Source organism: Sus scrofa, chromosome 7 (genome assembly GCF_054392235.1).
Source record: "Sus scrofa isolate SSC_HxYL_T2T_F1_AM1 chromosome 7, Sscrofa_HxYL_maternal_Yorkshire_Landrace_v2.0, whole genome shotgun sequence".
Classification (NCBI taxonomy): domain Eukaryota; kingdom Metazoa; phylum Chordata; class Mammalia; order Artiodactyla; family Suidae; genus Sus; species Sus scrofa.
In genome coordinates this window covers 125,916,660-125,942,685 of record NC_139389.1, presented here as the reverse complement: position 1 = coordinate 125,942,685, position 26,026 = coordinate 125,916,660, and the positions used below count along the sequence as shown (strand labels likewise).

The 26,026-nt window shown below is 37.1% G+C and overlaps 1 protein-coding gene across 35 annotated transcripts in view; it reads right to left on the bottom strand.

Moving 5' to 3' along the window:
* The window catches only part of UNC79 (unc-79 subunit of NALCN channel complex), a 261,559-nt gene that overhangs the window by 172,382 nt on the left and 63,151 nt on the right, over nt 1-26,026 (bottom strand). For 34 of the 35 annotated variants that reach the window (XR_014811304.1, XM_084970070.1, XM_084970072.1 and 31 more), the window contains 2 exons: nt 22,832-22,887; nt 22,042-22,171 (listed from right to left, as the gene is read on the bottom strand). The exons of the other annotated variant lie outside the window; for it this stretch is intronic. Coding sequence is in view for 33 of the 34 variants with exons in the window: in XM_084970070.1 (XP_084826196.1) it covers nt 22,042-22,171; nt 22,832-22,887 (186 nt within the window). In the remaining variant the exon portion in view is untranslated. The remainder of the gene's footprint in view (nt 1-22,041; nt 22,172-22,831; nt 22,888-26,026) is intronic. 35 annotated transcript variants of the gene reach the window in all.

Genomic DNA, 26,026 nt, shown 5'->3' with positions numbered 1-26,026 from the left:
CTTCCTTGATAGATACAGATCTATTCATATTATCTATTTCTCCTGTATGAGATTTGGTGTCTTTCAAAGAACTGGTCCATTTTACCTGTTGTCGAATTTGTGGGCATAGATTTGTCCATAGTATTCCTTTATTATCCTTTTAATGTCCATGCCATCAGTAATGATAATCTCTAATTCATTTCAGATATTGGTAATCTGTGTCTTCTCTCTTTTGCTCCTTTTTTCTTGGTTAGATTAGCTAGAAGTTTATTTGTTTTATTGATATTTTCAAAAAACCAGTGTTGGGTTTTGTTGATTTTTCTCTATTATTTCCTCTTTTAAATTTAAATCCACTGAATTCTATTCTTTTTGTTTGTTTGTTTTTGTCTTTGTAGGGCCACACCTGTGGCATATGGAAGTTCCCAGGATAAGGGTTGAAACAGAGCTGCAGCTGCCAGTCTATGCCACAGCAATGCCAGATCCAAGCTGTGCCTGCGACCTATACTGTAGCTCACAGCAATGCCAGATCCTTAACCCACTGAGTGGAGCCAGGGATTAAACCCACATCCTCATGGGTACTGGCTGGGTTCATTACTGCTGAGTCACAATGGGAACTCCTACTCTAACTTTTATTATTCTTTTTTTTACTTCCTCTATGCTTAAAATGTGCTTCTTTCTCAAGTTTCCTAAATTAGAAGTTTAAATTATTGACTTTAGATCTTTTTTCATTTCTACTATATGACTTTAATGCTATAAACTTCCCTCTAAGCACTGCTTTCACTACATACTAAAAATTGTGAAGATCATGCTGTAGGAATAATAGTTATGCACTCAGACTAAAAGCAATGCTGAAACATACTTGGCTTAACAAACCACAAAACTAAGACTTGACAAGAAAAGGAAATACACCAGTAACTTCACTCTGGTAAATACGAAACCCAATACTTTTTAGAGTATAGGATCCCTGATGTTTCTACAATATGATCTCTACAATACCCTTATAAAATTTAAAATTATAAGATATGTGAAAAGGTCAGAAAATGTTATCCATAATCAAGAGAAAAAAGTAAAAAAAAAAAAAAAAAAAAAAAAAAAAAGCAGACAGGTAGATGACCCAGACTCAACTGGAGTTAGCAATCAGGATTTTTAAGTAAGTACTTAAAATATATTAAGGAATTTAGAGAACTAGATTGTTTAAATGGGAATTCCAACAGGGAAATGAAAACTCTAAAAATTAAGCAAAAGAAAGATCTAGAACTAAAAATATATATGAAATTAATAGATCATTGGATACACTTTTTTGAACGTATTGAACAAAGTATTGAACACACTCAAGCAGATCATGATGAAACTACTATGAAAAATAAGGAGCATGGATGGAACTAGAGAAGCTCATACTGAGTGAAATGAGCCAGAAAGACAAAGACAAATACCATATGATATCACTTATAACGGGAATCTAATATCCAGCACAAATGAACACCTCCTCAGAAAAGAAAATCATGGACTTGGAGAAAAGACTTGTGGCTGCCTGATGGGAGGGGGAAGGAGTGGGAGGGATCGGGAGCTTGGGCTTATCAGACACAACTTAGAATAGATTTACAAGGAGATCCTGCTGAATAGCATTGAGAACTATGTTTAGATACTCATGTTGCAACAGAACAAAGGGTGGGGAAAAAAATGTAATTGTAATGTATATATGTAAGGATAACTTGATCCCCTTGCTGTACAGTGGGAAAATAAAAATAAAGAAAAAGAAGGAGCAAATCTCTAAAAGAAACAGCAAAAAAATATACTACAATCATAAGAATGATGTCTAACTTCTTCTCAGAAACAAAGAAATGATATCTTTAAAATCTTGAATAAGAAAAGCGTATTAGAGTTCCCATCATGGCTCAGTGGTAATGAGATCCAACTAGTATTCATGAGGACATGGATTCGATCCCTGGCCTCACTCAGTGAATTAAGGATCTGATGTTGCTGTGAGCTGTGATGTAGGTCACAGACCCTGCTCAGATCTGGCACTGCCGTGGTTGTGCTGTAGGCCGGCAGCTACAGCTCCAATTTGACCCCTAGCCTGCAAACTCCATATGCTGTGGATGTGGCCCTAAAAAGCCAGAAAAATAAAAACAATATTCACTGATTAAAATGGAATTAATGTAGAAATCGAAACAAAGGTTACTACAAGCCCAAATATTTGGAGATTTAAAAACTTCTCCTAAATAACACATGGACCTAGGAAGATCTAGCAATAAAAATTTTTTAATATTTTAAAATGAATGATAGTAAAATCACAACATATCAAAATCTGTGGGATACAGCTAATGTAAAACTTGGAAACTGCTACCTTTATTTTTTTTTTTATTTTTTATTTTTTTGTCTTTTTTTGCCATTTCTAAGGCCGCTCCCATGGCACATGGAGGTTCCCAGGCTAGGGGTCAAATCGGAGCTTAACCACCGGCCTACCTCAGAGCCACAGCAACACGGGATTCGAGCCACGTCTGCAACCTACACCACACACAGCTCATGGCAACGCTGGATCCTTAACCTACTGAGTAAGGCCAGGGATCAAACCTGCAACCTCATGGTTCCTAGTCCAATTTGTTAGCCACTGAGCCATGACTGGAACTCTGGGAAACTGGTAACTTTAAATTAATAATTAGAAAAAAATTTAATGTTGAAAATCAAAAATCTAAGCTTTCACCCCAGGAAGCTAGAAGAAAAGGAAGAAGAAGGTAAACTCAAGAGAAGAAAAGTAAGACAATAGTAAAATTAAGGGAAGAAAGTAATGAAATACATAAAGAAAAACATGACTTTTATCATTTTCTTCTCTGTTCTTGTTTTAGTTTATCCAAGTATTTGATAAAATTTAACATCTATTCACAATAAATCTCTTCATTTCCTCAAACTGACATAAAGGGTATTTGCAAAACTAACAACTAATACCATGTTTAATGGGAAATATTCCCTAAAGTTAGCAACAGAGCAATGGTACCTGTTACCACTTCTATTTAACATTTTCCTGAAAGCCTAGGCAATAAAACAAAGAAAAAAATTCAGCAATAAATGGTATAAAAATTAGAAATGTCAAATTTGTCTTTATTTTATAGATGACATCACAGTCTATATGGAAAAATCAAAAACACAAACTACTAGGACTAATGATAGAATTTTGCAAAATAATGGGATAAAAGATGAATATGTAAAAATTAATTGAACTTCTTGGAGTTCCCGTCATGGCGCAGTGGTTAACGAATCCGACTAGGAACCATGAGATTGCGGGTTCGATCCCTGCCCTTGCTCAGTGGGTTGACGATCCGGCGTTGCCATGAACTGCGGTGTAGGTTGCAGACATGGCTTGGATCCCGCGTTGCTGTGGCTCTGGTGTAGGCCGGTGGCTACAGCTCTGATTTGACCCCTAGCCTGGGAATTTCCATATGCCATGGGAGTGGCCCAAGAAATAGCAAAAAGACAAATAAAAAAAAATTAATTGAACTTCTTAATACTGTCAATAAACAATTATAAATTAAATTTTAAAAGAATATCATTTACAATAGCATCAAAAAATCAAATACATAGGAATTAATTGAACAAAAGAAATGCAAGAATTCTATACTGAAAATTACAGAGCACTACTGAAATAAATTTTAAAAGAACTAAATAGTGAAAGTTATATATGTTCATGGACTAAAAAACAATATTTTTATGGTCCTAATTCTTCCCAGAGGGAACTCCAAACCAAAATCCCAGAAGGATTATTTTTGCAGAAATGAAAGCTGATACTAAAATGTGTATGGAAATGCAAAAGACCTAAAATAGTCAGGATGATCAAAGAAGAAAAACAAAGTTAGAGACTTGTACCGTCTGATTTCAAGACTACAAAGCCAAAGTATTTAAGACTGTTTGTATCAGTATACAAAACAGTGAAACAGAATAGAGTCCAGAAATATATCCGCATATATATAACCAAGGGGCCAATACAATTTAAAGGATAAACTTTTTTGACAAAAGGTGCTGGAACAATCCAGAAGGAAATAAATGAACCATACTCACCACACACAAAAATTAAACTTAAATGGATCATAGACCTAAATGTGCAAGCTAAACTATAAAGGTTTCTAGAAGAAAACGTGGGAGACTATCCTCACAACCTTGGAGAAGATTAAAGGCATTAGCCACAATGAAAAAATGAAAATTTTTCATTTTTCAAAATTAAAAACTCATGCCCATGAGTTAAGGAAATAAAACAGCAAACCCAGGCTGGAAGACAATATTTGCAGTATATGAATCTGATAAATGACTCACAGGAGACTACATAAAAAATAATACATAGCAATAATGAGATAATCTAATCAATGACTATGCAAAAGACCTCATCAGTTACTTCACAAAATAAGATAACTCAATAACCAATAATTATTTGAAAAGATATTTAACGTTAGTCATCAAGTTAAAAACACGAGATATATACCCACTAGAATAGCTAAAATTCAGAATATGGATAGTTGTGTTAGCAAAGGTGTATAGCAAGTGAAATTCTTACACATTGTTGGATGAAATGAAAAATGACATAAACACTTTACAGTGTTGTTTAGAGTTTTCTTATAAACTCTATGATCCAGCAATTCCACTCTTAAGTATATATACCCAAGAGCAATGAATGCATAATCCCATAAAAGACTTGAATAAGATGTTCATAACAGCTTCATGTATATTGGCCAAAAACTTGAAACAACCAAATGTATATCAATAGCAGGGCCAAGAAACTTATTGTTGTAAATTCATACAATGGAATACTTATTACATATTTTAAAAAAGAACTACTAATATCCTCAACAACAGAGACTAATTTCAGCAATAATATGTTGACTGAATGAAGTCAGATACAAAAGTATACATACTATTTGATCCCCATTCATACGAACCCCTCAATTTTATGAATATATGAATTATACAGAAACAGGAGAGTGACTGCCTCAGGGTAGAAGGAGAATCACTCATGCTAGTACTTTCTGGAGTGATAGAACCATTCTACGGTCTTTATCTGGGTGATGATTAACTGAGCATTATATATTCATCAAAATTGATACGGCCATACATTGACACTTGTTTATCTTACTATATGTGAAATATGCCCTAATAAGGTACTGTTGTCACTAACAAAAGAGAGATATACCTGACAATTTCCCAAAGCTAGCAAGAGACATCAAGCCAAGAAATCCTATAAACCCTTAAAAAAACAAAGATAACTATTACCATAACTAGATATATCATACTAATGCTGTTGAAAAAATCAGAAAAAAAAGAAAACCTACTTTCTATAATGGATAGATTATCCAGACAGAGAATCAATAAGGAAACAGCAGACTTGAACAACACTATAGGATAAATACATCTAAAAGACACATACGGAACACAACAATATAGACTAAATAGATGTAACAGACACATGCAGAATGTTCTATCCAACAACAAAATACAAATTCTTTTCAAGAGCACATGGAATATTTTCTAAGACAAATATGTTAGGCCACAAAACAAGTCTTAGCAAATTCAAGAAGATTGAAATCGTACCAATTATTTTCTCTGACCATGACAGCATGAAATTAGAAATTAATAACAAGAGAAAAACTAGAAAATTCACAAACACATAGAAATCAAACACTCTTCTGAACAGCCAATGAATCAAAGAAAAAATTAAAGAGAAAATTTTAAATTCCTTGAGACAAATAAAAATGGAAACACAACATACCAAAACTATGGGATGTAGCAAAAGCAATTCTAGCTGGGGAGTTCATAGCAATAAAGGCTTCCATTAAGAAGTAAGAAAGGGAGTTCCCGTCGTGGCGCAGTGGTTAACGAATCCAACTAGGAACCATGAGGTTGCGGGTTCAATCCCTGCCCTTGCTCAGTGGGTTAGCAATCCGGCGTTGCCGTGAGCTGTGGTGTAGGTTGCAGACACGGCTCGGATCTGGCGTTGCTGTGGCTCTGGCGTAGGCCGGTGGCTACAGCTCCGATTAGACCCCTAGCCTGGGAACCTCCATATGCCGCAGGGGCAGCCCAAGAAATAGCAACAACAACAACAAAAAAGACCAAAAAAAAGACCAAAAAAAAAAAAAAAAAGTAAGAAAGGTCCCAAATAAATGGCCTAATTCCACACCTTAATGAACTAGAGAAAAAGAAAAAACTGAGCCCAAAATTAGTGAAAGAAAGAAAGTAATAAAGATTAGAGCAAAAATGAATGAAATAGAGAAGAGAAACAATATAAAATTTTAACTGAACTAAGAGTTGGTTCTTTGAAAAAGACAAACAAAATTAACAAATTCTTAGCTAGACCAACCAAAGAAAAGAGAGCAAACTGTAAATGAAAGAGGAGACCTTTCACCTGATATCACAGAAATACAAAGGATCATAAGAGGCTAATATGAACAACTATACACCAACAAACTGGAAAACCTAAAATAAATGGAAAAATTCTTAGAAACATAAACTTACCAGGACAAACAGGAAGATATAGAAAATCTGAATAGGGAGAGGGAGGGAGTGTGATTGATGGACTGGGTGTTTGGGGTTAGTAGTTGCAAAGTATTGAATTTGGAGTGGATAAGCAATGAGATACTGCTATATAGCACAGGGAAATATACCTAGCCACTTGTGATGGAATATGATGAAGGATAATGTGAGAAAAAGCATATACACACACACACACACATACATACATATATCATATATATATATACATATTATATATTGTACAGCAGAAATTGACATTGATTTTATGTAAATCAACTACATAAATAATTTTTTTTAAAAAGTAAATCTGAATAGAATAACTAACAGTATGGAGATTGAATTGGTAATCAAAATCTTCCACCAAAGGAAAGCCCAGGACCAGACGGCTTCGCTGATGAATTTTACCAAACATTTAAAGAAAAAATAGTACCAATTATTCTCATAGTCTTCTAAAAAATCAGAGGAGGGAACACTCTAAAACTCATTTTACAAAGCCAGCATTATCTTGATACCAAAACACTACTAGAAAAGGACACTACTAGAAAACAACAGGCTAATAACCCTGATGAATATAGATGCAAAAATTATCAATAAAATACAAGCAAACATAATTCAGCAGCACATTCAAAGGATTATTCACCATGATCAAGTGGTATCTATCCCTGGGATCAAAAATAGTTCAACATATGCAAATCAATAAATGCAACACATCACATCAGTAGAATGAAAAAAAAAAGAATAGTATGATTACCTCAACAAATACAGAAAAAGCATTTGACTAAATTCAACACCTATTTATGGTTAAAAACCCTTAACAAATTAGGCATAGAAGGAAACTATCTCAGTATAATAAAGGCCATATATAACAAGCCCACATGTGTCATACTCAATGAGAAAAATTGAAAGCTTTTCCTGTAAAACGAGGAAAAGACAAGGGTGCCTACTCTAACCTATTCAACATAGTACTGCAAGTCCCAGCTAGAGCAATCAGGCAGGAAAAAGAGATAAAATGGATGCAAATTGGAAAGAAGTGAAGTTATTTTTATTTGCAGATGACATTATTTTTATAATCAAATCCTAAAGACTCAACTAGAAAACTGTTAGATCTAATGAATGAATTCTAAAGTTAAAGGATAAAATAAATTATGATACAAGAATCAGTAGTATTTCTATACACTAACAAGGCATTTTATAAAAAAGAAATAAAGAAATAGATTCCATTTATAGTAGCATCAAAAACAGTAAAATACTTGGCCATAAACTTAATCAAGGAGGTGAAAGATCTCTAATCTGAAAGCTACAAGACATGGACAAAAGAAATTAAAGAAACAAACAAATAGAAAGTTATTCCATTTTAAGAATTGGAAGAATTAATATTGTTAAAACATCAATATTACCAAAAACCATCTAAATATTCAATGCAATTCCTATCAATATTACAATGGTAAAAAACACTCCTAATTTATATGGAACTACAAAAGACCCTGAATAGTAAAAGAAATCCTGAGGAAGAACAAAGCAGGAGACATCACATTCCCTGATTTCAAGCTATAATATAAAGCTACAGTAATCAAAATAGTATGGTACTGGCATAGTAATAGACCCACAGACCAATGGAACAGAACTGAGAGCCCATAAATAAACCCAAGTATATACAGTTAATTAACATTTGACTAGGGATCCAAGAATACCCAATGGAGGAAGGACAGTTTCTTCAATAAATGGTGCTAGGATAAGTGGATATTCACATTCAAAAGAATGAAACTGGACCTCTATCTTATATTATTCACAAAAATTAACTTGAATTAAAAACTTAACTCCTCTGAAACCATGAAACTCCTAGAAGAAAACATATGAATAAAACTCCTTGACATGGGTCTTGGTAATCTTTTTTGGATATGAAACCTAAAGCGCAAGCAACAAAATAAAAAATAAACAGCTGGGACTACACCAAACTAAGAAGCTTCTGCAAAGCAAAAGAAACCTTCAATAAAGTGATAACCAACATATGTGATGGGAATAGATATCTGTAAACCATATATCTGACAAGGGGGTTATTCCAAAATATATAAAGAACTCACACAACTCAATAGCAAAAAAGAAGAAAAAAACATTTTAAATGGGCAAAGGACCCAAATAGACATTTGCCAAAGAAGTTATACAAAAAGCCAACAGGTACATGAAAGGATGCACAATATTGCTAGTCATTAGGGAAAATGCAAATTAAAACCAAAATGAGGAAGATGGCAGAATAGAAGGATGGGAGCTCAACTTCTCTCATAAAAGCAACAAAACTACAACCAAATGCTGAACAACCTTCAACCAAATGGACTGACAACTTTCAAAAAGATATCCTACTCCAGAAGATAAGAGAAGGCCACATCAAGAGATAGGAGGGGCGACTGCATGATGTGAGCAACACCATACCTCCCAGGTGGGAAGCCCATGGACTGGAAAGTGACTATCTCAGAGACTCACCTACAGGAGTGAGAGTTCTGAGCCCCACATTAAATCCCCACACCTGGGGATCTGGCATTGGGAGAGGGAGCCCCCAGAGCATCTGGCATTGAAGGCCAGTGGAACTTCTGTGCAGGAGCTCCATGGAACCAGGGAAAATGGAGACCCCATCCTTGAGGGGCACACACAGACTTTCACATGCACTGGGTCCCAGGGCAAAGCAGGGGCTCCATGGGAATCTGGGTGGGACCTGACTGAAGCTCCTGGGGGGTCTCCTAGGAAACAAGGGGTGACTGTGGCTCATTGTGGGGGAGGGACATTGGGGTCAGAGTTTTTGGGAATGTTCATCAGTGTGCAACTCTCTGGAGGTGGCCATTTTGGGAAAATCTGGCCCCACCCATCAGTGCTGAGAAGCCCCAGGCCAAACAATAATCCAGGTGGGATCACAGTCTCACCCAGAGACAAAGCCCCACCCACCAGAGGGATAGGAATCAGCCCACCTACCAGTGCGGCAGGCACCAGTTCCTCCCATCAGGAAGCCTACAGCAAGCCTCCATACCAGCTGCAGCTACAAGGGGGGAAGACACCAGAAGTAAGAGAGGCTACTACTCTATTGTCTGCAAAAAGGACACCACACCAAAAACCTATAAAAATGAAAAGACAGAGAACTGTAACTCAGATAAGGGAGAAAGAAAAAAACCCAAGAAAAACAGCAAAGTGATCAGATTATCTGCCTCCAGGAAAGTCTTTAGATTGTTGATGCTGAAGATGATGCAACACATTAGAAATAAACTGGACGCAAAGATTGATAATTTAGAGCAAACACTGAGCAAAGAAATACAAGATTTAAAACTTAAGCAAGCAGAGATGCAAAATACAATAAATGAAATGAAAAATTCATTAGAAGAAACCAAGAGTATGGGGGGAGTTCTCATTGTGGCTCAGTGGTTAATGAACCCAACTAGGAACCACGAGGTTGCGGGTTTGATTTCTGCCCTCGTTCAGTGGGTTAAGGATCCAGTATTACCATGAGCTGTGGTCTGGGTTGCAGACATGGCTTGGATCCGCATTGCTGTGGCTGTGGAGTAGGCCAGCAGCTGCAGCTCTGATTCGACCCCTAGCCTGGGAACCTCCATGTGCCACAAGTGCGGCCCTGAAAAGACAAAAAAAAAAAGAAGAAGAAGAAGCAACCAACAGCAGAATACAGGAGGCAGAAAAACGAATAAACAAGGTGGAGGACAGACTAGTGGAAATCACTGATGCAGAACAGAAAAGAGAAAAAAGATTGAAAAGAAATGAAGAGAGTCTCAGAGAACTATGGGACAATGTTAAACACATCTGTATTATAGGGGTGCCAGAAGGAGTAGAGAGAGAGAAAGGGACAGAAAAAATATTCCAAGAGATAATTCCCTAACATGGGAGAGGAACCACTCACTCAAATCCATGAAGCACAATGAGTACCATACAAAATAAACCCAAGGAGGAATACACCCCAAGACACATATTAATCAAACTGACCAAAATTTAAAGACAAAGAGAAATTATTGAAAGCAGCTAGGGAAAAGAAACAAATGACATACAAGGGAACCCTGATAAGGTTATGGCAGATTTTTCAGGAGAAACTCTGCAGGCCAGAAGGGAGGGGCATGATATACTTAACGTGATGAAAGGAAAAGACCTCCAACCAAGATTACTTTACCCAGCAAGGTTCTCATTCAGATTTGAAGGAGAAATCAAAACCTTCAAAGATAAGCAAAAGCTAAGAGAATTCAGCAACACTAAATCAGCTTTACACAAATACTAAAGGAACTTCTCTAGGCAGAAAAGAAAAGACAGCAACAGGAAACAAAAATTCCACAAATGACAAGGCTCACCAGTAAAGGTATATATACAGTAAAGATACAAAATCATCCATGCACAATTATGCTACCAAAATCAGAAATTGTGAGAAGAGGAGGGTACAAATGCAGGATAGTGGAGATGCACTTGCAATTAAGAGACCAACAACTTAAAACAATCTTGTATATATATAGAATCATATCAAAACTTCAGGGCAACTGCAAACCAAAATGAGATACTACCTCACATGATGTTAGAAGGACCATCATTAAAAAGATAAGAGCTAGCAAATGCTGGCATGGATGTAAAGAAAAGGAAACCGGAGTTCCCGTCGTGGCGCAGTGGTTAACGAATCCGACTAGGAACCATGAGGTTGTGGGTTCGGTCCCTGCCCTTGCTCAGTGGGTTAAAGATCCGGCGTTGCCGTGAGCTGTGGTGTAGGTTGCAGACGCGGCTCGGATCCTGCGTTGCTGTGGCTCTGGCGTAGGCCGGTGGCTACAGCTCCGATTCAACCCCTAGCCTGGGAACCTCCATATGCCACGGGATCGGCCCAAGAAATAGCAACAACAACAACAACAAAAAAAAGGCAAAAGACAAAAAAAAAAAAAAAAAAGAAAAGGAAACCTTTGGAGTTCTCATTGTGGCTCAGCAGGTTAAGAATCCAATGAGTATCCATAAGGATGTGGGCTCAATCCCTGGGCTCGCTTAGTGGGTTAAGGATCTGACATTGCCACAAGCTGCAGCATATGTCACACGTGAGGCTCCAATCCCACATTACCATGGCTGTGGCAAAGACCAGCAGCTGCAGCTCCTATTTGACCCCTAGTCTAGGAACTTCCATATGCCACAGGTGCATCCCCCACAAAAAAAGGAAACTTTTGTGCACTACTGTAAAATGGTACATTCACTATGGAAAACAGTAAGAAGGATCCTTGAAAAATTGAAAATAGAACTACCATATGACCCGCCAATTCCACTTTTGGAAATATATCCAAAGGAAACAAAAATACTAACTCAGAAATGTATCTGTACCCCCATGTTCACAGCAAAAAAATATTACAGTAGCCAAGACATGGAAGCAACCTGTGGGTCCACCTATGGATGAATGGATAAAGTTGTGAGTACAAATTTCCAGTTATAAGACAAGAGTACTAAGGATACAATGTACATGATGATTATAGTTAACACTGCTTATGTATGGTTATTAAGTTGGTAAGAGAGTAAATTCTGAGTTCTCATCACAGGAGAAATTTTTTTTCTTCTTTCTTATGTTGATATATGAGATGATGGATGTAAGCTGAATTTATTACAATAATCATTTCCAAACATATGTACAATATATGTACACATACATTTCACAATATATGGAATGCACAATGTACATTTCACAATGTATGTACAACTATCATGCCATACACCTTAAACTTATACAGTGATGTACGTCAGTTATTTCTCAACAAAGCTAGAGAAAAAAGAAAATTTCAATCAAACAGAAAAAAAATTCAAAAGTAAAGCCAGTTTAAGCTTCAAAAGAGCAACTCAGCATGAAACAAGAAATGAAGCACAGAGAAAGAAACAAGGGGGAAAAAGATTACATGAAGATTAAAAAACATGTTACTAAAAAACCATTGGGTCACTGATGAAATCAAGAAGGAAATTTAAAAATACCTCAAGACAAATGACAATGAAAACACAACCATACAAAATCTATGGGGTGCAGTGAAAGCAGTCCTAAGAGGGAAGTTCATGACAATACAAGCCTTCCTCAAGAAACAAATAAAAAAATCCCACACAGGGAGTTCCATTCATGGCTCAACAGTTAACGAACCTGACTAGGATCCACGAGGATGAGGGTTCAATCCCTGGCCTCGCTCAGTGGGTTAAGGATCCAGTGTTACTGTGAGCTGTGGTAGGTCGAAGACATGGCTCAGATCCTGAATTGCTGTGGCTGTGGCATAGGCCAGCAGCTGTAGCTCCAAATTAACCCCTAGCCTGGGAACTTCCATATGCTGCAGGTGTGGCCCTGAAAAGCAAAAAAAAAAAAATCCATCAACAGAGGAGTGGAAAAAGAAGATGTGGTACATATACACAATGGAATATTACTCAGCCACCATTAAGAGGAAAGAAATAATGGCATTTGTAGCAACATGGATACACCCAGAAATTATCATGCTAAATGAAATCAGTCAGACAATGAGACACCAACATCAAATGCTATCACTTACATGTAGAACCTAAAAAAAGGGCACGACGAACTTCTTTGCAGAACAGATACTGATTCACAGACTTTGAAAAACTTATGGTTTTCAAATGAGACAGGTTGGGGAGTGGGGGATGCACTGAGAGTTTGGGATGGAAATGCTATAAAATTGGGTTGTGATGATTGTTGTACAACTATAAATGTAATAAAAATCACTGAGTAATTTTAAAAAATAAGAGAAAAAAATTAAGTTCACCAGGAATATATGACAATCCTGACCCAGTTTAAAAAAAATCCCACATAAACAACCTAACCTACCACCTGAAATAATTGGAAAAAGAAGACAAAACAAAACTTAATATCAGCAGAAGGAAGGAAATAATAAAGATCAGAGAGGACTTATACAAAATAGAGATTTTTAAACAATAGGAAAAAAAATCAATAAAATCCAAGTGCTGGTTTTTTGAAAGGCTAAACAAAATCAACAAATCTCTGGCCAGGCTCACCAAAAAGAAAAGAGAAAGGACCCAAATAAACAAAATAAGAAATGAAAGAGGAGAAATAACAACCAATATCACAGAAATACAAAAAAATTATTTAAAAGTACTTAGAACATCTATATGCCAACAAAATGGACAACCTAGAAGAAATGGACACGTTCCTAGGAACAAACAGCCTGCCAAAACCGAATCAAGAAGAAACAGATAATTTGAACAGACTGATCACTAGAAGTGAAATAGAATCTGTATCCAAAAAAAAAGAATCTCCCTATAAAGTTCAGGACCAGAGAATTCTACCAAACATATAAGGAAGAACTTATACTATCCTTCTCAACCTCTTCCAAATGATAAAAGAGGAGAGAGCATTCCCAAAGTAATTCTATGAAGCTGTCATCATCCTGATAATAAAACCAGCAAAGACACTACCAAAAATAAAATTATAGGCCAATATCTGTGAAAAATACAGATGTAGAAATTCTTAACAAAATACTAGCAAATTCAATCCAACACCACACTAAAAGAATCATACACCATGATCAAGTTAGATTCATTCCAGGAGTTCCCGTCGTGGCGCAGTGGTTAACGAACCCGACTAGGAACCATGATGTTGCGGGTTCGGTCCCTGCCCTTGCTCAGTGGGTTAACGATCCGGCGATCCGGCGTTGCCGTGAGCTGTGGTGTAGGTTGCAGACGTGGCTCGGATCCCACATTGCTGTGGTGCTGGCATAGGCCAGTGGCTACAGCTCCGATTTGACCCCTAGCCTGGGAACCTCCATATACCACAGGAGCGGCCCAAAGAAATAGCAAAAAGACAAAAAAAAAAATTATATATATATATATGTGTGTGTGTGTGTATATATATATATATATATATATATAAAATAAAAATAAAATAAAATAACTTGCCTTTAAAAAAAAAAAAGAAGTTAGATTCATTCCAGGCTCACAGAATGGTTCAATATAGGCAAATCAATCAATGGGATACACCACATCAACAAAAGACAAAAAGCACATGACCACCTCACTAGATGCAGAGAAAAGCATTTGATAAAATTCAACATCCATTCACGATTAAAACCCTCACCAAAGTAGACATAGAGGGAACACATCTCAAAATAATAAAAGCCGTTTATTAAAAACCTACAGCCAACATAATACTTACCAGTGAAAAGCTGAAAAATTTCCCACTAAATTCTGAAAAAAGATAAGGATGCTCATTCTCACCACTTCTATTCAACATAGTAATGGGAGTCCTAGCCACAACAATCAGATAAGAAAAAGAAATAAAAGGTATCCAGGGAGTTCCCATTGTGGCAGAGCAGAAATTAATCTGACTAGTATCCATGAGAATGCAGGTTTGACCCCTGGCCTCGCTCAGTGGGTCAGGGATCCAACATTACTGTGAGCCGTGGTGTAGGTCACAGACACAGCTTGGATACTGCTTTGCTGTGGCTGTGTCATATGCCAGCAGGTGTAGCTCTGATTCAAACTCTAGCCTGGGAACTTCCATGTGCCATGGGTGAGGACCTATAAAGCAGGGGGCGAAAAAGGTATCCAAACTGCAAAATAGAAGATAAAATTGTCATTATATGCAGATGACATGATACTCTATATAGAAAACCCTAAAAACTCCACGTATGGAATACAATATCAAACGACTACCAGATACAAAGTTCTGTTTAAGTGCTCAGGTGCATTTACCAAAATGACCATAAGTTCAGCCCTAAGAAATTGTTAACATTGTCAAAGGAATACAAAGTATGTTCTGACTACAGAAGAATCAAGCTATAGATCAATACAAAACTTCACTAGGAAAATCCCCATATGTTTAGAAATTAATTACCATCCTTCTAAATGACCCATGGGTCAAAGAAGAAACCATGGAGGAACTTTGAACTCAGCATAGGAAGTTTTAGCAAGTACAATAAGGCAGGATATAAAAGGCTTAAGGATTGAAAAGGACACATTAAACTGTCATCATTCAACCACAATATAATTGCACCCGTGAAAATTTTTTTAATTGCAAATGCATTATTAGAGTTTAAAAGTGATTTAGCAAGATTGCTGGATATAAGATTAATATGCTAGAATTAATTGCATGCTACTTACTAGCAAAAAAAAGTTAGAAAGTGTAATTTCTAAAAGACATATCATTGACAATAACATCAAAAAATAAATACCGAAGGACACACCACATGAGACACAGGTAAGACATCTACACAGAAAACTACAAAACTGCATTGAGGGAAACTAAAGAAAGCCTAAATAAATAAAGGGAGATACTATGTACATGGATTGGAAGATTCAATATTACAAGGAGGCCAGTTCATCAAACTGATCCATAGATCCAAGTCAATTATCAACCAAGATCCTAACTGTTTAGGTATATGTTTGTGTGTATTTAACTTCACAAACTCTTCGACTTAGCAAATATCTAGGAAGAACCTGGAAGGAGAAAGAAAAGAAGGAAGAAAACAAGAAAGAACAGGAAGAAGAGAGAGCAGGGGAAGAAAAGGGAGAGATCAACAATTACAACTAGGTAGAAAGATTTGCATTGAAGGACATAAAATTTTGTCATTGAGCTACATTAATACAGACAGTGTAGTATTGGAAAAAGGAAAAATACATGAATAGTACTAAATACAGAATCCAGAGACAGAGTCATCCTTAAATAGACATTTGATTTATGACAAAAAAAAAATCATACTATGGAGCAGTAAGAAAAGGACAATACTTTCAATAAATGATGTTGAGTCAAGTGACTATCCATAGAGGGAAAAAATGTTGACCCTTACTTCACACCATACAGTAAAATTAATCCCAGGTACATCTAAATATAAAATGTAAAAAACATATATTCTAAAAGATAACAAAGAACACTGTCATAATTTTGAAGTTAGAAAAGACATTCTTACGATATAAAAAGTACTTTATATAAAGAAAAGATTGTTAATTTGATTACATGAAAAATAAGAACCTCAGTTAGTCAAAAGCCTCTCTCTTAAGAGAGAAAAAAAATAAGAAATGATATCTGCAACATGTATAACTAGCAAAGATTATGTAAAGAGGATATACAAATGGCCAGCAAACATAAATATATGAAAAAGTGTTCATTAATAATCAGAGAAATTAGGAGTTCCCGTCGTGGCGCAGTGGTTAACGAATCCGACTAGGAACCATGAGGTTGCGGGTTCGGTCCCTGCCCTTGCTCAGTGGGTTAAAGATCCGGCGTTGCCGTGAGCTGTGGTGTAGGTTGCAGACGCGGCTCAGATCCTGCGTTGCTGTGCCTCTGGCGTAGGCCGGTGGCTACAGCTCCGATTCAACCCCTAGCCTGGGAACCTCCATATGCCACGGGAGCGGCCCAAGAAATAGCAACAACAACAACAAAAGACAAAAAGACAAAAGACAAAAAAAAAAAAAAAAAATCAGAGAAATTAAAATTAAAACCAAAATAAGATATTTTTACAAATAAATCCTTGAAAATGACTAAAGTTTTGAAAACAAGTAAAATTAAGCATTGCACAAAATGTGAAATATAAACAAAAAGAACTCTCATGTACATAATGGTAGTATAAATTAGTATAACTCTTTGGAAAATGGTTTGCTATTATCCATTAAAATTGGATAGATTCACACCCCCTAATCCAGTAGTTTCACCCTAGGCATATATCTAACATAAATGTGTGCACATGTATAACAAAAGATACACAGAAGGATGTTCATAGCAGCATTATTTGTAAGAGCCAAAAAGTGGGAACAACTCTAATATCCATTGATAGTAAAATACATAAATTGTGGCACATACATTTGGTAAAATATATGTATAGCAATAAACATGAACAAAGCAGAGGTACACTCAACCCATGGACAAATCACATACATACACACATGCACACGCACACACGCAAATAAATAATGTATGATTCTATTTACATAAATTCAACAGCAGGCAAAAAAGAAATCTCTGAAGTCAAAAAAATAATCTGGAAGTCAAAATAGGGGTTCCCTGTGGGACAGAAGGAGGACATAATAATGGGAGTAAACGTGATGGAAGCTGTTCCACATACACTTAAAATTTGTGTTTTTGGACGTGGGTATAATGCACCAATAAAGTGGTTTAAAACATTTTACGTTATATGTAGATAAAATCAAGATAATAAAAAGATAAGAACTCAATGAGGGAGAAGTAATGACGTAACAGGACTGGTAGTCCTTCTTGTACTTTAAACTTGTATACAGCTCAAGAATCCAGCTTACTGATGTAGGGTTAGATATTTGGTAGGATAGACCAAAGTTATTAACTTTGTAGTTCTGTCTTTAGTTATTCGTGATCTCCTTTTGCCACAATCTCAGTCTTAGAAATGTGTATCTTGTGCCACATTTTTGTCCCATAATTCGGATGGAAACTATACCATAACTTGTGCTCATCTTTGCCAATAAAGGCTAAATTATGTACTAGTTGGGACACTGTAATAAGAAAATTGTTAAATAATTTCTTTCTCCTTCATTGGAGCAGGGCTTTATAGAACAATAGCTATTTCATTGCCAAGAAACTGGCACTTTTTGCATCGTTAAGACATATTAATGACCAAAATAATTGGGGTAGTTTTTGTTGTTGATAAATACTATAAACGCCAAAGAATCAAACACTGCAGATTACTAAATCTTCACTATTTGATCTTGTCCTTATCAGCTGTAAATATTCCCATGTTACTATGCTTAAGAAGCATAAATAAATCATATACATATATACATATAATTAAAATTATGGTGAATCATAAGTATTAAATCTCAATGGCTATATGTGTTTTTTGGGTTTTTTTTTTTTTTTTTTTTTTTTGTCTTTTTGTCTTTTTGCTATTTCTTTGGGCCGCTCCCACGGCATATGGAGGTTCCCAGGTTAGGGGTCGAATCGGAGCTGTAGCCGCCAGGCTACGCCAGAGCCACAGCAACGCGGGATCCGAGCCGCGTCTGCAACCTACACCACAGCTCATAGCAACGCCGGATCCTTAACCCACTGAGCAAGGGCAGGGACCGAACCCGCAACCTCATGGTTCCTAGTCGGATTCGTTAACCACTGTGCCACGACGGGAACTCCCCTATATGTGCGTTAATTGTATTATTCTTCAAATTTCTCTGTATTTGAAAAGTGTCATAATGAAAGGGGGTGACCTTATATGATTATATACAATATGATCTCTATTTTATTTTCAAATTTAGAACTGGAGGGAAATATACCAACATGTTGACAATGGTCATTTCTGGGTAGTGTTTTTTTTCTTTCTTTTATATTTCTATAATTTTTTTAAATAAATAAATAAAATTTATTTTTTGGCCACAGTATGCAGACATTCCCAGGCTTGGGATTGAACCCGTGCCACAGCAATGACAATGCCAGATCCTTAACCCAGTGCAGCACCAAGGAACTCCAAAATTTACTTTGGTTTTCACTGGGAAAACCTACAAAGTTGCTGGTCCCTAAGAAAGCATTTCATCTTTGAGCTTCCAAGCCCGTAAAATTCTATTTCCACATAATTTTTATTACTGAAAATATTTAAGGTTGTAGTGCCACCTAAATACTAATGATACCCTTTAGTGCCTCTTTCATTGCAAGTAAACACTGCAGAAAATCTCTAAAGCTCCAGCCAAAGTTTAATTACAGAGTTGAATTGACAGAAGTGATGTCACTCTGTTAAAACAGGAAAGGCAGGTTTTCAATTAAGATGATCTGGGATCAAATTCAAGCTGTGCTCCTTTATTATTTATGTGAATTTAGGGATGTCCCACTCTCTGTCCCACTCCTCATCTGCAACATTGAAATAAGAAAACATACCTCTCAAGATTTTTGTGAGGATTAACTAAGAAAATGTCTATAAAACCCAATATGATGCTTGGTCCATAAATTTTGTTCAATTAGGAAAAGGTTAAAATATTAAATGAGATAATCAGCGGTTGGAACAATGTCTGACAAACAGCCAGTGCTGGATAAAAAGTAATACATGGACCAGAAAGATTAATTTCTTTTTCCATGATCTCCTGTTTGCTGCTCAGAATGGCATGATCCACTAGCATGGAATTCCCAAGAGAGCTGCTTCCCAAGGCCTTGGACAGAGCCTAGCAGGGAGCAGGAACACCCTCACACTGCAAGGATGGAAGTGTGTGGAGATATGAATACAAGAGTGAACCAAAGACTGAATGCCTTTAGGTATCTTGTTCAAAGAGGCCAAGAGAAGATGAGAGTCTCTCTGATCCCAGGAAGCACAGGCTGAGCTCTTCTGGGAAGACAGATTTGATGGCTGTTCCAGGAGGGTATGGTCATGGAGGTAAACTGAAGCAGCTTTCAGTTTTGGTGGGTTTTTTTGTTTGTTTGTTTGTTTGTTTTGCTTTTTAGGGCCGCACTCATGGCATGTGGAAGTTCCCAGGCAAGGGGTTGAATTGGAGCTGCAGCCGCCATCCACAGCCACAGCCACAGCAACGTAAGATCAGAGCCGCATCTGCAACCAACTCCACAGCTCATGGCAACACAGGATCCTTAACCCACTGAGTAAGGCTAGGGATTGAACCAACATCCTCATGAATCCTAGTTGGGTTGGTTAACTGCTGAGCCACAGAGGGAACTCCAGTGGCTCTCATTTTGCTGGGCTTCTCAGACGCTCTGAACAGGCAAATCTCATCATGTGACTTCTCCATTTAAAACGTATCCATGGTTTCCCTTTGCTGCTAAGATAAAATCCAAACACTTTCACAGGGCCTGTCAGCCTTTCTGCTTCCCTCTGGCTATTCTCCTCCTCCTGTCCTTCTACTAACTAGCTACATATGATGTTTTCCAGTTTCTAAATACAATCGTGCTAACTTTGGCCTCCAAGTCTGAACCCATGCAGGGCCTTCTGCTTCAAATTCACATTTTATCCACTCATGATTCATTCCCCTTGTGACTACTGCGTGAATATCTTTCAGGCATCAGCTTACATGTTATACACTTGAGAACCTTCCTGACAATGCAACGCTCCTCAAATTTGCCCACCATCAGGATGAAGTCAGAGGCCCTTCCTGTGTGTTCCCACAGCTCTCTGAATTTGCTCTATCCTAGTGCTTATTACATTGTAAGGTTGTATCCTGGTCTTTCCCCCACAACTGGAATGTTTATGCCAGATATTAGTACTTTTAGTCTGTTGGGTTTTTTTTTCAATCATTATACCACCAGTGCCTAGAACAATGCCTGGCTAATAGTAAACACCCCATGATATTTGTTGAATAAATGAATGAATTTCCATATCTAGACTGCATTAAGCTCCATGAGGTCTGGGTTTGTGTCAGTTCGTGCATTATCAACAAAAAGTACAGTGCCTGGCACACACTTTCTCTTTCACATAGTTACTTTTCAAATATTTATCAAATACATAAATTTAATCCAATATTGTTACCCATTCATTTATCACATAAATGCTTATTTCAGGGATCTTTTGAGACGGGACTGATATTAAATATTTCAGTCATTTCACCTATTATTTTGTTAGTTCTTCCAACTTTTTTTCATGCTTTTACATTCAAATTATCCACTCAGTAGCACTTAAGCATTTTCTAATATCAGCAATATAAAATACCAGTGATATAAATTTCCATTTTTTTTTAATTTACTTACTATCTGCCTTCTTCATTTCAACCATACTACTGTTACCACCAAGACCCAACGTTATTTGTTCTGCGTTAGAATAAGCCCACCAAGGACCGTCGATATCTCTAACACTTGGCTTTAATCATGAACATAAAACAGACACCTAAATGAAGTTAAATCCCCTTCAACCACTTCAAATCACCTTTGGAAAGATGAGTGATGCCAAGAAAGAAGTACATTCTCAGAACATCAGTATAGAATCCCACAATAACTTGAATAAAAGCTAAGCCAAAATATCCACCTCGGCCATTTTCAGAAAATTACGCATACAATTATGCAGGGGGAGAGGGCAGTCAAGGTCATAAGAATCTCCACCACAGGTTGCTTCTCAGATTTTATAATATATAAACATAAACAACATAAGGACTAGTTGGGTTTTTGGTAAATATGTCTTTACAGTGAACTCAATGATTACTTATTGGTTATTAATTACACAAATATTCACCAATGGTTGACTCTTCATGTCAAAGTAGGCAATCAGGGTCATTTACTGCCTGAACTGGTAATATTGGAAGCACTCCAAGACTTCTTACCAGAGCAGAATTAGCCTCTTTGGATTTTGCTATATCTGAGCAAATCTGCAGCATTACTAACTGCTTCACACCTTTGCAGTGATTAACATTAGCAGTGTAAAGACCATAAGCCAGGTACGTAGCAAATGGGACTGGAGCTTAATGCAATTTGCTATGATGTCATAAATGCTTCTGAAATTTATTTTAATTAATTTTTATACCACCTAGTTTCAGAAAGGATTTATGATAGTATGTAAAGGCACAATAATTATATAATCCAGCAAAATTTTAAAAATACAGGTAGGTGAGGCAAACATGGCACAGGAGAAATAAAGAAGGGGCATCACAGAGCTATTCTCCTCTTACCTGTGTACTGCAAGCCCCTGTACTCGCTTATTGCCCCAGGAGGTTTTAAATTGGGCCAGTAATGGAACAGCATTTGCACAGCTGGAGGTTTCACTTGTGAGGGCCCATAGGCTATCACATATAAAAGGTCCTAAAAGAAATAGGAAGCATATTTTCAATAGCATTATCAAATAAAAAGAAAGGTAGCTTATTCAATTTTGATAAAGCAGAGAAAAATTCCAAGGGAGAGACCGAGATGGTTAACTTCCCTGGAATCACAGACAAGGTCATATTATAATATTATTTTTATTATTTTTTAATGACTCCTGTAAATAAGCCTCCCAGCTATTGTTCCAATGTACACTATCTTTTAAGAAATTCTTCTTTACTCATAATAATGTGGAAGAAAGGTTTTAGAATAGCATAAAGCCTGTTTGCCAAACACTGCATTTTTTAAAACATTTTCCTAAAACATATTTCTTAACAATTCACATCTCCTATTTGAAAGAAGAAAAAAGTTTCCCAAGCAACATTTCAAATTAAACTGCCACATAACATAGTATTTGCTAAATTCCAAGAATATGCTATATCCAATTACTTTTTCTTTTCAGCCACTGTGTTCTTCAAGTATCATTTCTGCTCTAAATGATAAATAATTAACCACTAAGGAAAGAATTATAAAAATCTGCCATACAAAATAATAAGACATCAATAAACTTGACCTAAACAATAGTTTTTATATGCAAACAGTATTTACTATATTATATAAATTAAATTTGTGACTCTGAGTTTAATGAGGCCTCAAACTTACTTTCCAGACTTCTTGTTTATATTTCATGAGGCATTCCAATAATTGACAATGATACACTGTAAGGAAGAAAATATAATTTGAACATGAAATATAAATACCAGACAAAACATCCTTTGAAATGTATAAACTATATTAGCATGACTTTTCACTCGAATCATTAAATTAAAAATTACTTATTTTCATATATTCATACCTTTCAAAAATCAGATAAGCCCTTGACTTTACAAGCTTTATCCCAAGATCCTTGAGAAGTATTTCGTTCATCTTATTAACAGGAAAACATCATGAAAACTCCCTAGTAATCATACTCCTATAAGCTAAAGAACTACATAGGGGAAAAAAAAATAGCCTGATAGGATCATAATAGAAGTTCACATTTACTGAGCATTCCTTATATGCTGGGTATTGAGCTAAGAGCTTTATGTATTATGTATGTCATGACCACACTGTTGCCACTGGAAAACCAATGTTTATAATCCTATCTTGCCCAAGGTTGGACAGACAGTTAAGTGACGGACTGATGGATTAGAATGGAGTCTTTTATTATCAACTCCATCTTGTTGAGGAATTCTTAGAAGCCATAAAACTGCAAACTTCTTTAATTTGCCTGTGTTTACTTGAGAAAGAATGATACTTCCACCATAATTAGATACCCATTTTATACTTTTCCTAGTCTATCTTTCAACCCTATCACAGCCCTGAAGCTGGTCTCCCTTTAGCCAACAATGACCTCCTTGTAGTTCAATTCAATGGACCTTTTCCAGTCTGCCTCTCACTTGACCTTCAGCAGCATTGCTCACCACCCCCTTTCCTTGACTTCATGGCTGACCCTCTCCCATTACCTGTGGCAGACACTGCTGTTGCTGCTCAGCTGCAATCAAAATCTTTTCTTCCTTGTTCAGTTCCCAGTATACAGACTACAAAGCAAGACAATTTTCCAGATTCCACTGCAACTGGAGATGGCCATGTGACACAGTGCCGAATAGCAATTCCTAAGAATTTACTGGAGAATTTCTGAAGCTCATTCTTCCTCTTTGACAAAAGGAATGAGGCACACCAGGAGACTTTTCTCTAATTACCCTGACTGATCTTATTTTTGATAGGATTTGATAGAACATATCTTGGAAATCTGTTTTTAGATGTGGTTATGCAAGAATGTAATAACCTCCTCTGTGGCATATCTTGCAAACATAAGAAGTTCAAGAGAAACACAAAGATGGCATCTCGGGCCCCGGATACTGTGGAGATATTTCAAAGACTTCCTATTAAGTATACAACAAATATTTGTAAAGTTTAAAGACTCTATTAGCCAACACCTCTCTGACTCTTTGGCAAGCTCATCCTCTTCCACTGGGCCATTACCTGTTGGAGTTCCTGAAGGCCTGATCATAACAAAACCACATTTTGGAGTTCCCGTCATGGCACATTGGAAAGGAATCCAACTAGGAACCATGAGGTTGCGGGTTTGATCCCTGGCCTTGCTCAGTGGGTTAAGGATCTAGCGTTGCCGTGAGCCATGGTGTAGGTCGCAGATGCAGCTCGGATCTGGCATTGCTATGGCTCTGGCGAAGGCTGGCAGCTGTAGCTCTGATTAGACCCCTAGCCTGGGAACCTCCATATGCCGCGGGTGTGGCCCTAAAAAAGACAAAAGACAAAAGAAAACACCCACCTTTCATTCTATGCTCTCTCATAAACAATATCACACTGATATACAATACCTCAGAGATGGTGTAAGTTCCTTTCCAGACCACAGCAATAAAGCAAAAAATTGCAATCATGTGAATCACACAAGCTTTTTGGTTTTCCAAAGCATATAATAGCTATGTTTGCACCATATCATAATCTGTTAAGTGTGCAATATCATTATATCCAAAACATTCACATTCATCAATTTAAAAATATTTCATTGCTAAAAAATGCTAACCATCAGAGTTCCCATCGTGGCTCAGTGGTTAACGAATCTGACTAGGAACCATGAGGTTGCAGGTTCGATCCCTGCCCTTGCTCAGTGGGTTAAGGATCCAGCATTGCTCTGAGCTGTGGTATAGGTTGCAGACGCGGCTCGGATCCCACGTTGCTGTGGCTCCAGCATAGGCCGGTGGCTACAGCTCCAGATTAGACCCCTAGCCTGGGAACCTCCATATGCCGCGGGAGCAGCACTAGAAAAGGCAAAAAGACAAAAAAAAAAAAAAAAAAAAAATGCTAACCATCATCTGACAATCCAGGGTTTCCACAAAACTTCAATTTGTAAAGAACAGTTATCTGTGAAGTGCAATTGAGCAAAGTACACCAAAAGGAAGTTTGTCTGTTCAACCTCAGTCACCATCCATATCCAATTTAGTGAATATCCCTGGACACTTACATGAGGGCTCAAAGTCCATTACTTCTATCCCAAAACTCAGTTCTGAATTTAAGACACATAACTTCCTAATTACTATTAACTTCTTTTTTTCTGAAGAAAGATGATTTGTTTGCGTTTTTGTATTATGGCCGTGTAGAATTATTACTGAGGCTGTATGTGGTTTCCCTCCAGTTTTATTGACATATAATTGACATACAACACTGTATTAGTCTAAGGTATATCATCTCCTCTCAAATGTCTCAGAGACACCTTAACATACATGTCCAAAGTAGACCCCATGATCTTCTCTTAGAAGCCTGGTCATTTTCTTCCATTGTCTTCTTTCTCAGTGAATAGAACCACTGAGCACCTGGTTATGGAGCCAAAACCCCACCACATCCAGTATGTCACCAAGCTCTATCAATTCTACTTCCTAAATAGCTCTCAGATGTGTCCACTTTTCTCAGCTTCAATCAACCCTGACTTTCACATGGCCAGACAAATGCAATGACCTCCTCATGGGTCAATCTGTATCTACTCTGGCTCCTTTTTAATCCAATGTCAACAGCAGCTAGGGTGACACACACACAACCACTCAAAGTCCTTCAGTGTTTTTCCATAGACTTGAGATAAACACAGGACTCCCAAACAGAGCTCACAACATCCTGCAGGTTCTGGCCCCCCGAATTCCACAGTATCGTCTCACACCAGGCGGCCCTCACTCTGTGCTCCAGCTACACTGACCTTTCAGTCCCACCTGCTTGCCAGGCTCCCTTCTAATACATGAGATTCCTCTACCTGGAAATCTCCACCCCTTCGCAGGCCTTGTTAATGTAACTCATCTATCAGTCCTC